This window comes from Scyliorhinus canicula, chromosome 6 (genome assembly GCF_902713615.1).
Source record: "Scyliorhinus canicula chromosome 6, sScyCan1.1, whole genome shotgun sequence".
NCBI classification, from domain to species: Eukaryota; Metazoa; Chordata; class Chondrichthyes; order Carcharhiniformes; family Scyliorhinidae; genus Scyliorhinus; species Scyliorhinus canicula.
In genome coordinates, this window is record NC_052151.1 from 215,893,234 (window position 1) to 215,910,636 (window position 17,403).

General features: G+C 45.5%; 1 protein-coding gene across 11 annotated transcripts in view; it reads left to right on the forward strand.

Moving 5' to 3' along the window:
• LOC119967870 (NACHT, LRR and PYD domains-containing protein 3-like) overlaps nucleotides 1-17,403 on the forward strand; it is an 85,932-nt gene that overhangs the window by 56,561 nt on the left and 11,968 nt on the right. For all 11 annotated transcript variants that reach the window (XM_038800942.1, XM_038800940.1, XM_038800949.1 and 8 more), the window contains one exon: nucleotides 5,400-7,116. In XM_038800942.1, the coding sequence (XP_038656870.1) occupies nucleotides 5,400-7,116 (1,717 nt within the window). The remainder of the gene's footprint in view (nucleotides 1-5,399; nucleotides 7,117-17,403) is intronic.

The following is a 17,403-nucleotide window of genomic DNA, read 5'->3' on the forward strand; positions in this document are numbered from 1 at the left end:
TGGCGGCTCTTGTCCGAACCCTCTCCTCTCTCTCGTTCAAGGTCTTCTTGGCAAAAGCTGGTTGAGGTGCTGGTCCATGGAGGAGTGCTGGTCAAGGAGAGAGGAGGGCTGGACGAGAAGACTGAACCATGTGTGGAACTTGTCTTTTATAGGTCCCAGGGATCCGCGCCCCTTTGGGCGGGCTCCCTTACCTGCTTGGTATCGATTGGGTCTCTTCCCAATCGGTATTTTTGTATCCCCCCAATACTGAGGCTGTTCCTTAGCTACTGGGCGGGCTCTCAGGCTCTTTGTTTTCGAACCTTGTTGGTGCCTGAGTGTCTGGTATCCTTTACAATGTTGCAGTTGCTTCCCCATTTGTGTCCATTGTCTCTGGAATCGTTCCATTAACATGTACCAGCCTCCCCGGACAGGCGCCGGAATGTGGCGACTAGGGGCTTTTCACAGTAACTTCTTTGCAGCCTACTCATGACAATAAGCGATTTTCATTTTCATGTAAACTATCCCGGAGATTGACTCATTAGTATGCGGAATGTTCGTTTCTGTGCTGTCTGCTTTCTTAGCAGACAGAATCTACACCTGCTAGGTGCAGCCTGCTGGCGCTGCAAACATTGTCCATTTTATCCTATATGTTTTGCGTTCCTCCATTTTGTATTCAGGGAATGGCCAACTTCGGTGGCTACAGAGGCATTTGCCCATCAAGGCTGCACGGACCAGCCTCCCCGAACATGCGCTGGAATGTGGCGACTAGGGGCTTTACACAGTAACTTCATTTGAAGCCGACTTGTGACAATAAGTGATTTTCATTTTATTTCATTTCACACAACCTCCGAAAGAGTACCCTGCATATGCTGACTCCCCCACCCAATCCCTGCAGCCGCAAGTAACTAGGACACGAAGAGGGCAATTTTGCATGGCCAATGCCACCTAACTTGCAAATCTTTAGTCTGTGGGAGGGAACCGAATCAACGAAGGAGCACACACAAACAAGGGAGAATGTGTCAACTCCAGAAAAACATCCAAGGTTGAAATTGAACCAGGGTCCTTGGTGCTTTGAGGTGGCAGTGCTAACCACGATGCAACCGTGCCACCATATAACTAATTCGAAAACTAGCAATAAATAACCAATTGACAGGACATTGGCGTAACTGCTCTAGACAGTTTTAATATCATTCCATTGGATTTTTAATTTTCGACCGAGACGACAGAAAATCATCGTGTATCATCCGAAAGACCACACCACCAACGCGAAGCAATCTCAAAGGACAACAACTAGCCTTGATTTTAGATTTAGATTCAGATTTATTGTCATGTGTACTGTGGTACAGTGAAACGTATTGTGCTGCGTACAGTCCAAGCAGATCGCTCAGCACATGAAAACATAGAACATATGATAAATACCATGAGGATACACAATGAAAATACATAAACATAGGCAGTGGGTGAAGTATACCATATATAGTGCTACAACTGTAGAGGAGATGCATAGGAAGATCAGTTCAGTTCAAAAGATTAGTTCAGACCCTAAGAGAAGAGGTTCATACAAGAGTCTGGTAACAGTGGGGATGAAGCTTTTTAAAAATCTATTGGTGTATTTTCTGTAACTTTGGTATCTTTTGCCCGATGTTAGAGGTTGGAAGAGAGAATAACCCCGGCAGAGGGGTCTTTGATTATACTGTCCGCCTTCCCCAGGCAGTGAGAGCTGCAGACATACTAAATGGATGGGAGGCGGGCTCGCGTGATAGACTGGACTGTGCCCACGACTGTTCTTTATCTACAGCTTTGAATTCTACACCATAACCTCTGCGAAATATTTCTCACGATCTTGCGCCGATCAGTTACCATGCCAAGCTGCGATGCAACCAGATAGGATGCTTTTTATGGTACTTGATGAGAAATTTGTAAGACTCGTTGTGGACATTCCGAATTTCCTTAATTTCCTGAGATCTATCGGCGCTGTTGTGTCAGTTTGTTCCTATCGTCGATGGGGACAGATTGTTGGCGATGGAATTCGAATATGTCCACTATTTACACCTCGGCACCATTGATACAGACAGGGGCGTGGATGACACTGTGCATCAGAAAGTCGATGGCCAGCTCCTTAATTTTGCTGACATTGAGGGATAGATTGTTGTCATTGCACCATGCTACCAAGTTCTTTATCTCCCTCGTGTACTCTAACTCGTCGTTGTTGGAGATCTGATCCTCTACGGTTGTCATCAGCAAACTTGTGGAAGGATTTGGAGCGGAAATCTGTCACACAGTCATATGTGTATAGGGAGTATGGCAGGGGGCTAAGTATGCAGCCTTACGGTGCCCCGATATCGAGGACAATCGTAGAGGAGGTGTCCTTGTTTATCCTTACAATTGCAGAACATAGGCCAGGGAGTCGAATTCTAGGTTCAGGAGTTTGGTATGTTCAGCTGAGATTATGGTGTAGAATTCAGAGCTGTAGTCAAAAAACTGTAATCAGATGCATATCTTCTTGTAGTCAAAATGTTCCCGGGACGATTGTAAGGCCAGAGAGATAGCATCTGCGGTAGACCCGTTGTAGCGGTAGCTGAATTGCGGAAGATCAAGGAAAACTGGAAGGTTGGAGTTGATGTTTCTCATGACTAACCTCTCGAAGCACTTCATAATAATAGACTCCAGGGCCACTGGTCAGTAGCCATTGAGGCACGTTGCCAAGTTCTTCTTTGACACCGGTATGACAGTGGTCTTCTTGAAGCAGTCGGGAACCTTGGAACGGAATAGGGAGACGTTTAGATCTCTGAGAACACACCCAGTAGTTGGCCCACATAGGATCTGAGTGCATGACCAGGGATTCAGTCAAGGACCATTGATTTCCATTTGTTCACTTCCCAGAAGGCCGTCATAACTTCTGAAACTGTGACTGTAGGTATGGGTGTGTCGGAGGCTATTGGAGCAGGTGATCTGTTATGCTGTGATCTCGGGGTACTTCTAAATAGACAACCCTCTTACTCCGAGTCATGAGTGCGAGCACCTGATAAATGAATAGGGGTACTGAGGAAAAACTTCCCGATTACGCCAATTATATTACGCACTTATAAATCAATCATGTCAGTGGACGAAATGAACATGGATATGTAAAGTTGACATGGGAGCGTTTTCCTGCAGTTAACATGATCATTCCTGGTTATGATCGAACTCTAATAAATCCATTTGCCAGTAGCATATAGTACCACGTGTTAAGAGGACTAATATTAATCACCTTTTAAGTTATCGTTTGATCAGCAGGAATTTACATCTTTTCATACAGGAAGTTCATATCTTAACTCCTGGAGAATTGTCCCTAACTATGCCTCAAGGTACTTAATTCTCAAAGAGAGCAAAACATTACCCCTCTTAATCCTATTAAGTGAGGATGATAGCTTGGAAACTTGTTATCGATTCAACTCTTAAATATGTTCATTTCTGGAAGTACAACACTTTGGCATTGTCCTGCATAAATTGTAAATACTTGAGAAAATTAATTGATTAGAATGGTGAGCATTTCGTTGTTTGCCTTTAAATGTTGAGGCATTTAAGTGAGTTGTTAGTTTTTATGATGTCTTCATTGATTATGATCATATTATCCGACTATATTAAAAAGCACAAGATTTATGCTGATTTCGATACGCTTTTCCAGTTTCTTGATATATTTTCTCTCGTCTTGCATTTCCAATTCGTTTGCATCCTTACAGTTCATGAAGCGGACTGGAATAAATATGGAAACAGTGTAAATGGCGGTTGGCCTCTCAACGCCAAGCACCGTGGTTCGATTCCGCCTTGGCTGACTGTCCGTGTGGAACTTAAAACTTCTCCCCATGTTCCTTGGGTTTTCCCCGCGTGTTTCTGTTGCCACCCTTAGTCCAAAGTTATGCAGGTTAGGTAGATTGGATTTGCTAAACTGCCCCTTAGGGTCCAACGATCTATATGATAGGTGGGGTTACGAGTTTAGTGAAATAGGGCGATAGGAGTGGGACTAGCTAGGGCGCTCTTTCAAAGGTCGGTGCAGAATCGATAGGCAGAATGGCTTCCTTCTCTCACTGTAGGGATATAATGCTCACTCCACTTTCCGTCTTATCCCCATTACTCCATTCCTTTGCTGGTGTGGCCTTGAACATACTCAGCGACCCAACCTCTACAGCTCTCTGCGGTAAAGAATTCCACTGATTCACTGCCCTATTGAAGATTACATTCCTCCTCGACTGTCTTAATTGGGAGACCCCTTACACTTAGATTAGGCCCTTTGGTTCTAGGCTGTTCCACAAGGGAAAACACCTCTCAATATGTACTCTGCAAATCTCCCTGAGAATTCTACTAGACACAACAAAGTCACCTCTCGTTCTTCTAAACTCCATTGCGACAAGATCTAACCTATACAACCTTGCCTCATAGCAAAAACCCTCAGTACTCGGGATTGTCTTTCAGTTATTTATTCGACATCAGTTTAGTCTAATACAGACACAAAATCACAATTACTGATATGTAGGTGTACTCGGAGTATATCAGAGGTCGTGTGATATAGTGAATATAATTCGTTTGTAATTCCATAGGAAACAAAAAACTTGACAGATAATGGAGGATGTTGCTGTGTAAATTATTACAGCAACCATTGCCTCCTAGAATTTCATTTCCAATTTTCTACCCAATTAAAAGCAAATTACTGCGGACGCTGGAATCTGAAACGAAACAGTTTTTCCAGCATTTTCCCTTTCGTTTCTACCCAATTGCCCTTGTGTGAAATAGTGTGATGTTATTGTGACATGGCTCCCTCCCTTTCACACTAATTAACCAACGATCAAGCAGTTTATAATACAAAAAATGAAAATGGAGATGTGATGATGAAATTTTTTTGCAGCATTAGGAAAGCAATATAAAGAAAATGTAAAATGAAATTGGTCAATTTCCAATGCTGGATATTCTACCTGCCTATAAATGTTACTGGTAACGGACACCAAAGGACTGTATGAATGACCCAGAGCCATTATTTCATATACTTGGCAGCTAAAAAATGTCTATTTAATGTATCAATATATAACAAAATAATTAACATATGTAAGCATGTGATTATAAAATTGACGTATTACCATTAAAAAAGCAATCAATATCTGACCCAATGGCGTGACTGGGCAAGAACATTTCCATTCGATTTATGCGAATCCAGAACGACAGCCAAATATTGGTTCACTATTAATTGCCTTTTGATCTGCAAAATAAAACATCAAATTTGCGAAACGAAAAGTAGGAATGTACCATAAATTATTACACAAGCCCCCGTCTATTAGTTTATACAGTAAATTACGTATTATATTCTATATCGAACATTTTTCTCCAAATTATTTCCTTCGCTATTTAACTTATTACTTTCCCGTGGCTGGAAATGTTTTTTTTCCAAGGTATCCACAGGCTGCACAAAGAAACGCTGCTGAAGCAGAGAAGGACAGCGATCGCGGCAAATGAACCAGATGCCATTTCTGCGCCCGACGAATATATAGATTTACACGTTATATCTTCCCCTCGTCAGCGATCACTTGTAGAACATGAACAGCTTTCCCGAGGGAAAGAGCACGAAAAGTGGCAAAAGCAACACATTAAAGAAGCGCTGGAGAAAGTTCGGATTCATGAATTATTCAGAAGTAGTTTTGGTGGAACGAGCCTATCAGGAACATCTGTCTTAACAGGCGTTGCTGGAATTGGTAAAACCAGCATGGTGCACAAGATTGTCCATGACTGGGCCGCAGGCGAAATATATCAACAGTTCAACTTCGTATTTCTTTTCAAATTCCGGGAATTGAATGCTGTAACAAAGAGGACAAGCCTGAATCAAATGGTTACCAGTTTATATCCTTATCTCCAGAATTACATTCAGGATGTTTGGAAAGAACCAAAGAATATCTTGATACTGTTTGATGGATTGGACGAATTTAAAGAAACTATTGATTTCAGTGACCGACAAAGAAATACAGCTACTGAGTATTACTGTTTCGATACCGACTGTCTGTGTGAAATTTCCGATATTGTCCGCTGTCTGGTGCAGGAGAAGTTATTAAAGAGCTGCTCCGTGCTCATCACCAGCCGCCCCACCGAACTGGAATCATTAGATCAAGCTAAAGTCAATCTCTGGGCGGAGATCTTGGGGTTCTTTAAGGAAGAAAGAATAACATTTTTCCAGAAGTTTTTCGGGAAAAAAGAAATTGCAGATGAGGTCTTCGCCTACGTCGAGCAGAATAACATCTTATACACTCTTTGCTTTAGTCCTTGCTACTGCTGGGTCATCTGTTCGACACTCAAACCTCACTTTGCAACAGCCGAAAAGAACAAAAGCTCGCTGCCTAAAACCATTACCCATTTGTTTTCATGCTATGTAGCTAGCCTCTTAACGCGGTGGGGTTGTGACAAAGAGAACCGCCGTGAACTTTTGTTAAAGATTGGCGCAATGGCTTATGAGGGAATAACCAAGAAAAAGCTGGTATTTTATAAAGATGATTTCAGTCGCCACGGCTTCGAGCCTTCACAGTTCACGTCAGGGTTTATGATGGAAATATTGCAGGAGGATTCGTCTTCCAAGGTTGCTGTCTACACGTTCCCTCACCTCACCATTCAAGAATTTCTCGGAGCTCTCTCAGTCCTTCTGAATAAATCTCCAGAGGATATTAAATCCATTCTGAATGAAGCATACAGTAACAGTGACGGTCGGTATGAAATATTTCTGCGTTTTCTCATTGGCTTATCTGCCAAGGATTCAGCGCAACCACTAGCGACCGATTTGTGTAACTTCCCTATACATTCGACCAGGCAGGTGAACGTTTGGCTGAGGGAGCATCTGGAAGATGATTTCAAAAAATTGCACGGTGAGGGCAGCAAGAAAAAACTCTTGAACACGTTGTACCTTCTATTTGAATCCCAGGACACACAGCTCATGCGAGAGATTTTTGATTCAATGAGGACAACTGATCTTGGCGGTGTTCGATTGAGTGTTTTGGACTGCAGTGTGCTGGCTACTGTCCTGGAACCCAGTGAAATTATCGAAGAACTGAACATGGTTTACTGTTACATGGATAGCGAGCACGTCCAAAAGCTACTACCAGTGTTCCAGAAATGCAAAATACTCAGGTAGGCACTTTTCTCGAGATTTATTTGCACCTTTCCTATTTTTATACAACTCTAATTGCGAGCTGAAGGAACTGTGGTGAAACTGGCAAAGCAATCTAAGAGGATTTGCACAACAAGGGCGTGACACATTCCAAACAGTATCCAGCGCAAATCATGTTCCACTAATCCAACAGCGGGAAGTTCATAAAACTGAATAAATATAACCCGCTTTCTTGTTCACACCCATTTTAAATTTAACTCTGATTTAATTCTCAAGCCATTTTTCAGGAAGTAGTTCAAAAAGTAAACTGGTGTGATCATCGACATTAATTGATCGAAATACATTAGTTGCAATTCGCACTTTAAAACTTTGACATTTTTATTTAAGATCATATTCTTCCATCTTGAAAGAGATTTAGCCAGAAGTAAAATCTACACAGTGGAATATCGTGATTTTTTTTCTAATAAAAATCCAAAGAACTCTGTAATTTTACAATAGCAATAGAATTTCCATGAAAAAAATATGTAATTCCATGCAAATTATTATCGACAGAGTGTGGATCATTTCATTCCACCCAGTTTTCGCAACACGATATCGAGGATATTGTTCCGTCGTATTTTCCTGACAAGGTTCCAGTAATTTTATAGTAGCATGCTCCCATTTATGGTAAGAAGCACGACCAAAGAAGTGAAACTACTCATGTTCGCACGCAGCTGAATTAATATATTTATTACTGTATGGTTAAGTGACCGTTTGTTAGTCACCCCGTCCCTCCGTTGCCTACTCCTAATTCCTATGTTAATTCTTTAGAAGAACAGGTAAACGTTATTTTCTGTTATTTGTACTTTTGCGCCAATCATTGACAGTATATTTTTGTCATGCGGTTCAAGGATGCGTGCTCCAAAGTTGATTGTCTGCCCGTTGCAGCGATTGCTGAGCTGGACAATCAGGCAAAGGCAGAAATACAGTTTGGGTACTTGAAAGCGATCATTGCTCATCACCGTTCTCCCAATTGTGCTTCTCGTAAATTTCTTTCAATGAAAAGTGTGTGAGATATCAAATGATCTGTCGATTCCAAAGCTTCACTTTTATGTCAGGTTCTAATATTATTTTTTACTTTTCCATACTTTATATGGAAAACATGGCAGTCCTCAGCAACAGTAACCCCTACCATGTTCATTATGACTTCATGTAAATTCAATGGTGCAATAATATTCAACGGTGCAACTGAGAGGATGGGTGACATTCTATATACAGATAAATGGAGACGGAAAGCTGCGAAAACATGGGAATCTCTGCATTTCGAACTGTGGGTTAACTGTAGGCGTTACAGGAAATCAATCCTGAGATTTTAGGAGAGGCGGTGTATGAAATTCCATAGACCATATTCCCGGAGGAGTTGCAAAGCCATGGCAAGGCTTTAAGGATTTAATACTAGCAGGTTACCTTAACGAGGGTCTTTAGGTCTGTCGGGGTCCAAGCGAAGCTGCCCGTTATATCGCTCAAATAAAGCTCAGGTAAATATGTTAGTCAGAAAGAAATAAAACAGGATTTCCAGTGGTGGCTATGAGGGAGTGAGTCGCACAATCGGTGGCTCTCACTCTGGCTGGCTTTTTAGACCTGGATTCCCGACTTTGCGGAAATTTTGAGCGCTACAAAAGACGGCCACAAAGTTGCTGATTGAATTGTGCGCAGCTGTATGGAAACAAAGAAGAGCAAAAAGCAGCGAAAGCAGGAAAAGAAGGGGCAGAGACAAAGTGGTGTGGGAGCTGACCCAGCACCAAGTACCGACCACGGACCAGACGATCCATGCAGCGGTGGACAATATGCTGCAGGTCATAAAAGAAAGTTTTGAAGCTATGAAGTGGGATAACTTAGAACTGCTTCAGAAAGTGGTGGAGCAAGTGAACCAAAGGTTAAAGGCCCAGGACAAAAAGGTTAAGGAGCTGGAGCAAGTGGTGGACCAACAGGCGGACTCACAGACGATCGCTGCAATAGAAATAGGGGGGTTGAAGGAGCGACAGAGAAGGCTGCTTGACAGACTTGAAAACCTGGAAAAAAGCCCGCAGACTAAATTTGAGAATTATTGGACTCAGAGAGGGGGCCGAAGCAGTGGATGACACAACGTTTGTGGCAGACCTGTTGCAGTAGCTAATGGGGGCTGGCTCCTTCCCGCGACCGCTGGAGCTGGATGGGACACTCAGAGGGCAAATGAGGCAGCTGTGACTGCCCCCTCCCCCCCCCCCCCCCCCCACCCCCACCCCCCACCCACCAGTGGTGGTCAGGTTCCGCAGGTTCACTGACAAGGAGCGGGTCCTTCAGTGGGCAAAGAGCACAAAGAGCTGTACATAGAACAACAATATCCTGCGCAGCTATCAAGACCTGAGTCGTGAGGTGGCCAGGAGGCGAGAAGCGTTTAAGAGAATTAAAGAGCTTTTGTTTAAAGAGCACGTGATGTTCAGTCTGCTTTTCCCGGTGCGGCTTTGGGTCACGCTCCAAAGCCGGCACTATTACTTTATGGACTCTGATGAGGCGATGAAGTTCGCAAAGGATCAAGGACTGATGCTGAAATGAAAAATGAAAACCGCTTATTGTCATGAGTAGGCTTCAAATGAAGTTACGGTGAAAAGCCCCTAGTCGCCACTTTCCAGCACCTGTTCGGGGAGGCTGTTATGGGAATCGAACTGTGCTGCTGGCTTACCTTAGTCTGCTTTCAAAGCCAGCGATTAGCCCTGTGAGCTAAACAACCCCTGAGGGCCCAGGTGCTCAAGTCAGAGTCTGAGTATTATTGTTTGTGGGACTTCTATTGTTCTTGGACTGACTTTCAATGTTTTGCTGCTTCGCAGGTATTTTGGAATTTCTTTTTTCCCGTTTCCGCTGCCTTTGGGTACAATGGGCGATGGGGGGGGGGGTGCCCCTTTTTTTTTGTTTTTGAGCTTCCAACGTAACAGAAATTTGGCCGTGATGCAATGTTATTAGATGTAGGGGGTGATGGGGGAACTGTGTTGCGGTGCTTTTTTATTATTAATGCGCAGAAAGGGGTGATCGGTATCACTCGTCTGTTTACACAACTGGAACAGCATTACAGCTGGAGCGGTCTCGGGTCTTTGTTTGATTGCTCTTGTTTTTTGTTTGATCACCCTTACTGCAGAGAGACTGCTCGAGGAGGACACATTGGGGGAACGGGTATGGATGGGGGGGATGAGTTCGGGGGAACAATGGGAGTGAGACAAGTGGGGGCCGGAGGGATGAATCACCGGGCTAACGGGAAGCTAGTCAAGGGAGGGGGGGGAGATGCGTGCAGCCAGTATATGGCAGGGGTTGTGTTACAGAGGGTGTTGTTGCTAGGGGGGAGGGGGGAAGTTGGTGTTATTCTGCTGACATGGGAGGGATCTAAAATAGGTAACAGAGCGGAGGTCGGCGGGTGGGAACTGCCAGGAGGCGAACTGGGAGGGGTACGGCACATGGGCTGAGGGGCCCAAGAAGCGAGATGGTTGATCGGCAAGGTGGGGGGAGGCAGGTGCCCTCCAACCAAGATGTTCACCTGGAATGTCAAGACTAAACGGGCTGGTCAAGAGGGCGCGTCTGTTCGCGCATTTGCAGGCTCTAAAGGCGAATGCAATCATGCTGCAGAAGACACATCTGAAAGTGACTGACCGGACATGACTAAGGAAGGGCTGGATTAGCCAGGTCTTCCACTCAGGCTTGGACTCAAAGTCCAGCGGGGTGGCAATCATATCAATAAACGGGTTAAATTTGAGGCGGAGGGCACAATTGCAGATGGAGGTGGAAGATTTCTTATGGTCCGTGGTATGTTTGAGGGATGAGGGTAGTCCTGGTGAATGTGTATGCTCCAATTTGGGACGACGCTGACTTCATTAAAAGGTTCCAGGGGGAAATCACAGTCTTAGATTCACGCAATCAATTTATGGGTGGGGACTTCAACGGTCCTCGATCCCAGACTGGACAGGTCATGCTCCAGAACGAGTAGGCTCCCAGCAATGGCACGGGAACTGAGGGGGTTCATGGAGGAGATGGGGGGGGGGGGGGGGGCTGGTAAGACCCACGGAGAGCCAGATGGCCGACTGGGAAGGAATATTCGTTCTACTTGCATTTCAATAAAATATACTCTGGAATCGATTTTATTCATCATGAGCAGGGACTGTGTAGGCGGGTAAAAAATACGGAGTCCCTGGCGATCAGCATCTCGGATCATGCCCCATACTGGGTTGACCTGCAGGTCTTCAAAGGGAGCTACCAGCGCCCGCAATGGAGGTTAGATGTAGGATTGCTAGCGGAGGAGGGGTGTGTGCGAGAGACTGCGGAAGTGCATGCAGGGCTTCCTGAAGATTAATGGCAGAGGAAATCTCAGCAGCGTGGGAGGCACTGAAGGCGGTGGTAAGGGGGGAGCTGATTTCAATTCGGGCCCACAGAGATAGAACGGACAGAACGGAAATAGACAGACTGGTCAAGGAGATCCACCGGACAGAAAGGGAATATGCAGAGGCCCCGAGGGACAACCGACTTAGGGATAGACGGAGACTGCAGGCTGAGCTGGGAGTGTTGTCCACAAGTAAAGCATGGAACAACTCAGGAAGGCAAAGGGTGTGGTCTATGAGCATGGGGAGAAGCTAGTAGAACGCTTACGCAGCAACTCAGGATGAAGGAGGAGGCCAGATAAATAGGCAGGGTCGTGAATGGTATGGGGAACAGAGTGGATGACCCATCAGGACTGCACAAGGTGTTTCGGGAGTTTTACAGTAAGCTCTATACCTCTGAACCCTCTGGGGAGCCGGAGGAGATGTACTGCTTCTTCGATGGACTGACTTTCCCAAAAGTGGACAGGGGGCTAGTAGACGGACTGAGGGCCCTGATTAGAGATGAAGAAGTGCTTGGGGACTTGAATGCCATGCAGTCTTGTAAATCCCCGTGGCCAGATAGATACCCAGTGGAGTTCTACAAAATGTTCTCGGAGATACAGGGGCCGGTGCTGAGTATGACATTTAACGAGACAAGGGACAGAGGGATGCTACCCCTCACGATGTCACAGGCGAACATCTTGCTGATATTAAAACGGGATAAAGATCGGAAGCGTGTGGGGCATACACACCAATCTCCCTGATCAACATCGACGCCAGGCTCCTGGCTAAGGTCTTGGTGCTTTGAATTGAGGACTGTGTCCCGGAAGTGATCCGGGAAGACCAAACAGGGTCTGTTAAAGGCAGAAAGCTGGTAGCCAACTTGATAAGACTACTCAACGTGATCATGATGCCCCTGGAAGGCAGAAGGTAGAGGCAGTGGTGGCAATGGATGCCGAGAAGGCCTTTGAGTGGGTGGAGTGGGACTATTTGTGGGAGGTATTCGGACGGTTTTGGTTCGGGAAGGGCTTAGTTGACTGGGTGAGAATATTGTACCAGGTCCCAAAAGCTAGCATGAGGACGAATAGGACAACATCAGAGTATTATAGAGGACACCGGGGGACCAGGCAGGGATGTCCACTCTCCTCGTTGCTGTTTGCACTGGCCATAAAACCCCTGGCGATTGTTCTGAGAGCTGATAGGGGTTGGAAGGCAATGATTAGGGGAGGGGTGGAAAAAAGGGTGTCACTGTACGTGGACGACCAGCTCCTGTACGTATCAGACACGCTGGCTGGGATGGACAATATACTAGTAATATTCAGAGATTGTGGCTGGTTTTCGGGGTACAAACTGAACGTGACGAAGAGTGAAATGTTTATAGTGCAGGCGAGAGGCCGGGAGAAGAGGTTGAAGGGGCTACCATTTAGGATGGTCAGAGAAAGTTTCCGATACTTAGGGATGCAGGTGGCATGAGACCTGGGTAGGCTGCAAAAGCTAAATTTGACGAGAGTGGTGGAACAAATGAACAAAGGACAAAGCACAAAGTACAAAGAACAAAGAACAAAGAGCAAAGAAAAGTACAGCACAGGAACAGGCCCTTCGGTCCTCCAAGCCCGTGCCAACCATGCTGCACGTCTAAACTAAAATCTTCTACGCTTCCTGGGTCTGTATCCCTCTATTCCCATCCTATTCATGTATTTGTCAAGATGCCCCTTAAACGTCACTATCGTCCGTGGTTTCAACACCTCCTCCAGCAGCAAGTTCCAGGCACCCACTCGCCTCTGTGTAAAAAACTTGCTTCGTACCTCTCCTCTAAACCTTGCCCCTCGCACATTAAACCTATGCCCCCTAGTAATTGACCCCTCTACCCTGGGAAAAGCCTCTGACTATCCACTCTGTCTATGCTCCTCATAATTTTGTAGCTCTCTATTAGGTCGCCCCTCAACCTCCGTCATTCCAGTGAGAAGAAACCGAGTTTATTCAACCACTCCTCATAGCTAATGCCCTCATACCAGGCAACATCCTGGTAAATCTCCTCTGCACCCTCTCTAAAACCTCCACATCCTTCTGGTAGTGTGGCAACCAGAATTGAACACTATACTCCAAGGAGGTCTAACTAAGGTTCTGCACAGCAGCAACATGACTTGTCAATTCTTATACTTAATGCCCCGGCCAATGAAGGTAAGCATGCTGTGTCCCTTATTGATTACCGTCTCCACCTGTGTTGCCCCTTTCAGTGACCTGTGGACCTGTACACCTAGATCTCTCTGACTTTCAATACTGTTGAGGGCTCTACCATTCATTGTATATTCCCTATCTGCATTAGACCTTCCAAAATGCATGACCTCACATTTGTCCGGATGAAACTCCATCTGCCATCTCTCCGCCCAAGTCTCCAAACGATCTAATTCCTGCTGTATCCTCTGACAGTCCTCATCGCTATCCATAATTCCACCAACCTTTGTGCCATCTTCAAACTTACCAATCAGACCAGTTATATTTTCCTCCAAATCATTTATATATACTACGAACAACAAAGCTCTCAGCACTGATCCCTGTGGAACACTACAAGTCACACCCCTCCAATTAGAAAAGCACCCTTCCATTGCTACTCTCTGCCTTCTAAGACCGAGCCAGTTCTGTATCCACCTTGCCAGCTCACCCCTGATCCCGTGTGACTTCAACTTTTGTACCAGTCCATCTGAGGGACCTTGTCAAAGGCTTTACTGAAGTCCATACAGACAACATCCACTGCCCTACCTGCATCAGTCATCGTTGTGACCTCTTCGAAAAACTCTGTCAAGTTAGTGAGACATGAGCTCCCTTTCACAAAACCATGCTGCCTCTCACTAATACGTCAATTTGCTTGCAAATGGGAGTAGATCCTGCCTCGAAGAATTCTCCCGTAATTTCCCTACCACTGACGTAAGGCTCACCAGCCTGGATTATCCTTGCTACCCTTCTTAAACAAAGGAACAAAATTGGCTATTCTCCAGTCCTCCCGTACATCACCTGAAGAGAGTGAGAATTTAAAGATTTATGTCAAGGCCTCAGCAATTTCCTCTGTAGCCTCTTTCAGTATGCTGGGTAGATCCCATCCGGCCCTGGGCGCTTATCTACCTTAATATTTTTCAAGGCGCCCAACACCTCGTCTTTTTGGACCTCGATGTGAACCAGAATATCTACACACCATTCTCCAGACTCAACATAAACCAATTCCTTCTCTTTGGTGAATACTGATGCAAAGTATTCATTTCGTACCCCGCCCATTTCCTCTGGCTCCACACATAGATTCCCTTGCCTATCCTTCTGTGGGCCAGCACTTTCCCTGTCTATCCTCTTGCTTTTTATGTATGTGTACAAAGCCTTGGGATTTTCCTTAACCCTATTTGCCAGTGCCTTTTTGTGACCCATTCTAGCCCTCCTGACTCCTTGTTTAAGTTCCTTCCTGCTTTCCTTATATTCCACACAGGCTTCGTCTGTTCCCAGCCTTCTAGACCTGACAAATGCCTCCTTTTTCTTTTTGACGAGGCCTACAATATCTCTCGTTATCCAAGGTTGCCAAAATTTGCCGTATTTATCCCTCTTCCGCACAGGAGCATGCCGGTCCTGAATTCCTTTCAACTGACATTTGAAAGCCTCCCACATGTCAGATGTTGGTTTACCCTCAAACATCTTCCTCCAATCTAGGTTCTTCAGTTCCCTCCTAATATTGTTAGAAATAGCGTTAAAAGCCTTGAAGAGCTAATTCAGGAGGTGGGGTGCACTCGCGCTACCACAGGCGGGGAGAGTGCAGACGGTAAAATGACAATCCTCCCGAGATTCCTGATTGTTTTTCAGTGCCTCCCGATTTTCATCTCGCGGTCCAGTGTGCGACAACCACCGATTCGCCCCTGGGAGTATGGACGGGGGGTTCCAAGCATAGCGGCGGACGGGGGTTGGAAGGGTGGGCAATTTGTTTTTTTGGGGGGGGGGGGGCGCTTCTTGAGCATGAGGGCCTTGGAGGAGAAATTCGGACTAGTAGGAGGGAATGACTTTCGGTATTTGCAAGTGTGTGACTTCATACGCAGACAGGTCCCATCCTTCCCTCGCCTCCCACCATATGGGCTCCAGGACAGCTAGTCTCTCGGGGAGAGGTAGGAGAGGGGAAAGCCTCGGATATTAACCGAGAACTCATGAAAGGGGAGGAGTCCCAGGCAGAAGAACTGAAGCTCAAGTAGGAGGAACTCGGCGAGGAGGTGCAGGAGGGTGTATGGTCGGAAGCCCTGAGTAGGGTAAATTCAACTTCAACGTGTGCTAGGCTCAGCCTGATTCAGTTCAAGGTCGGCCACTGGGACACATGACGGTCAACCGGATGAGTCCGTTCTTTGGAATGGAGGACAAGTGCGCTAGGTGTGCGGGAGGGTCAGTGAATCACGTCCACATGTTCTGGTCTTGTCCAAAACTTAGGAGATACTGGGAGGGGTTTGCGGACGTCATTGCCCAGGTACTGAAAACTAGTGTTGTGATGACTCCAGTGGTGGCAATTTTTGGGGTCTCAGATGACCCAGGGGTCCAGGAGGAGAGGGTGGCCGACATCTTGGCCTTTGCCTCCCTGGTAGCCTGGTGACGTATACTGCTGGCACGGAGGGAGTCAAAGCCCCGAAGACCGAAGCGTGGCTGTCGGACCTGTCGAGCTTTTTGGGGCTGGAAAAAATTTTGGGGCTGGAGAGGATCCGTATTAGGGTTCGCCCGAAGGTGGCAACCATTCATCGACTTCTTAGCGGGGAATTAAATGTCAGCGGGGGGAGGGGGGGGGGGTAGATTAGAGTACAATAGGAGGGTAAATAGGCGGGTACTGTTTATGAGAGAGAATGTGTCTTTTGCACTATGTTTCTGTTTTTGTGTGGATATTTGCACATTACTGTACACTTTAACTGTTTACAATTCAAAAATACCTCAGTAAAATTGTTTATTAAAAAAATGAAACAAAATCTCGTATGAATGTATCTCGCCAGCACATGGGTTAACTAACCATTGTATAGGAGGTCAGGTGCTCTAATAAATTGCATCGTTATTTCTAAATAAGAGACGCACCTAACGATTTGTACACATTAGGATCCAACAGTGAGCTGTTGATAATTGCCAGAAAATATTTTGTGATGTTAGTTTCCCATGACTTTCTTAAAATTAGTGCATTGAATTCTCTGAGTATGAAATAACTCCACATCTCACTCCTAGCTGACCATTCTCAAATTGTGACCCCTAATCACTGACATACAAACTAGTGGAAACAGAATAACCACTGTTATCCTGTCAAAATTGTTCATAATTTGAACACCTCAATAATGTCGCCTGTTGATCTCTGCTGCAAGGAGAACATGCCCAATTTTTCGAAACTTTCCATGTATCTAATACTCCTCAATGTTGGCATAATTTTTGTAAAACTCCTCCTGACCCTCTCTAGCGCATTAACATCCGACACTAAATAAACTGCGCAGAACTGAACACAATACTCAAAATGTTGTCTGACTTTTTAGAGGTGTAGCATCACTTCCTTGCTTTATATTCTGTGCCTTTACTTATAAACCAGAAGATCCTATCGTCCTTCTTACCAACTATTTCAACTTGCCTGGCCAGCTTCAGAAAATTATGCACTTGAACCCCGAGGTCCCCCTGCTGCGGTTCTCCCCTGAAAGTTGTACCATGGAGCCTGGATTGTCTCCCCATGTGTCTTCTACCAAAATGCATTACCTCACAATTTGCTGCATTGGGGTTCATCTATCAGGAGTCTGCCCATTTGCCCAGCTTGTCAATATCCCCCTGACGTCGCTCAGCGTCATCCTCACAATTCACTATTCTCCTTCGTTCAGCATCATCTACAAATTTAGAGATTTGTCCTCAACTCCCACCTCTATATTATGTATATACATCAGTAAAAGCAACACGGATCACCGGGAACCACCACTT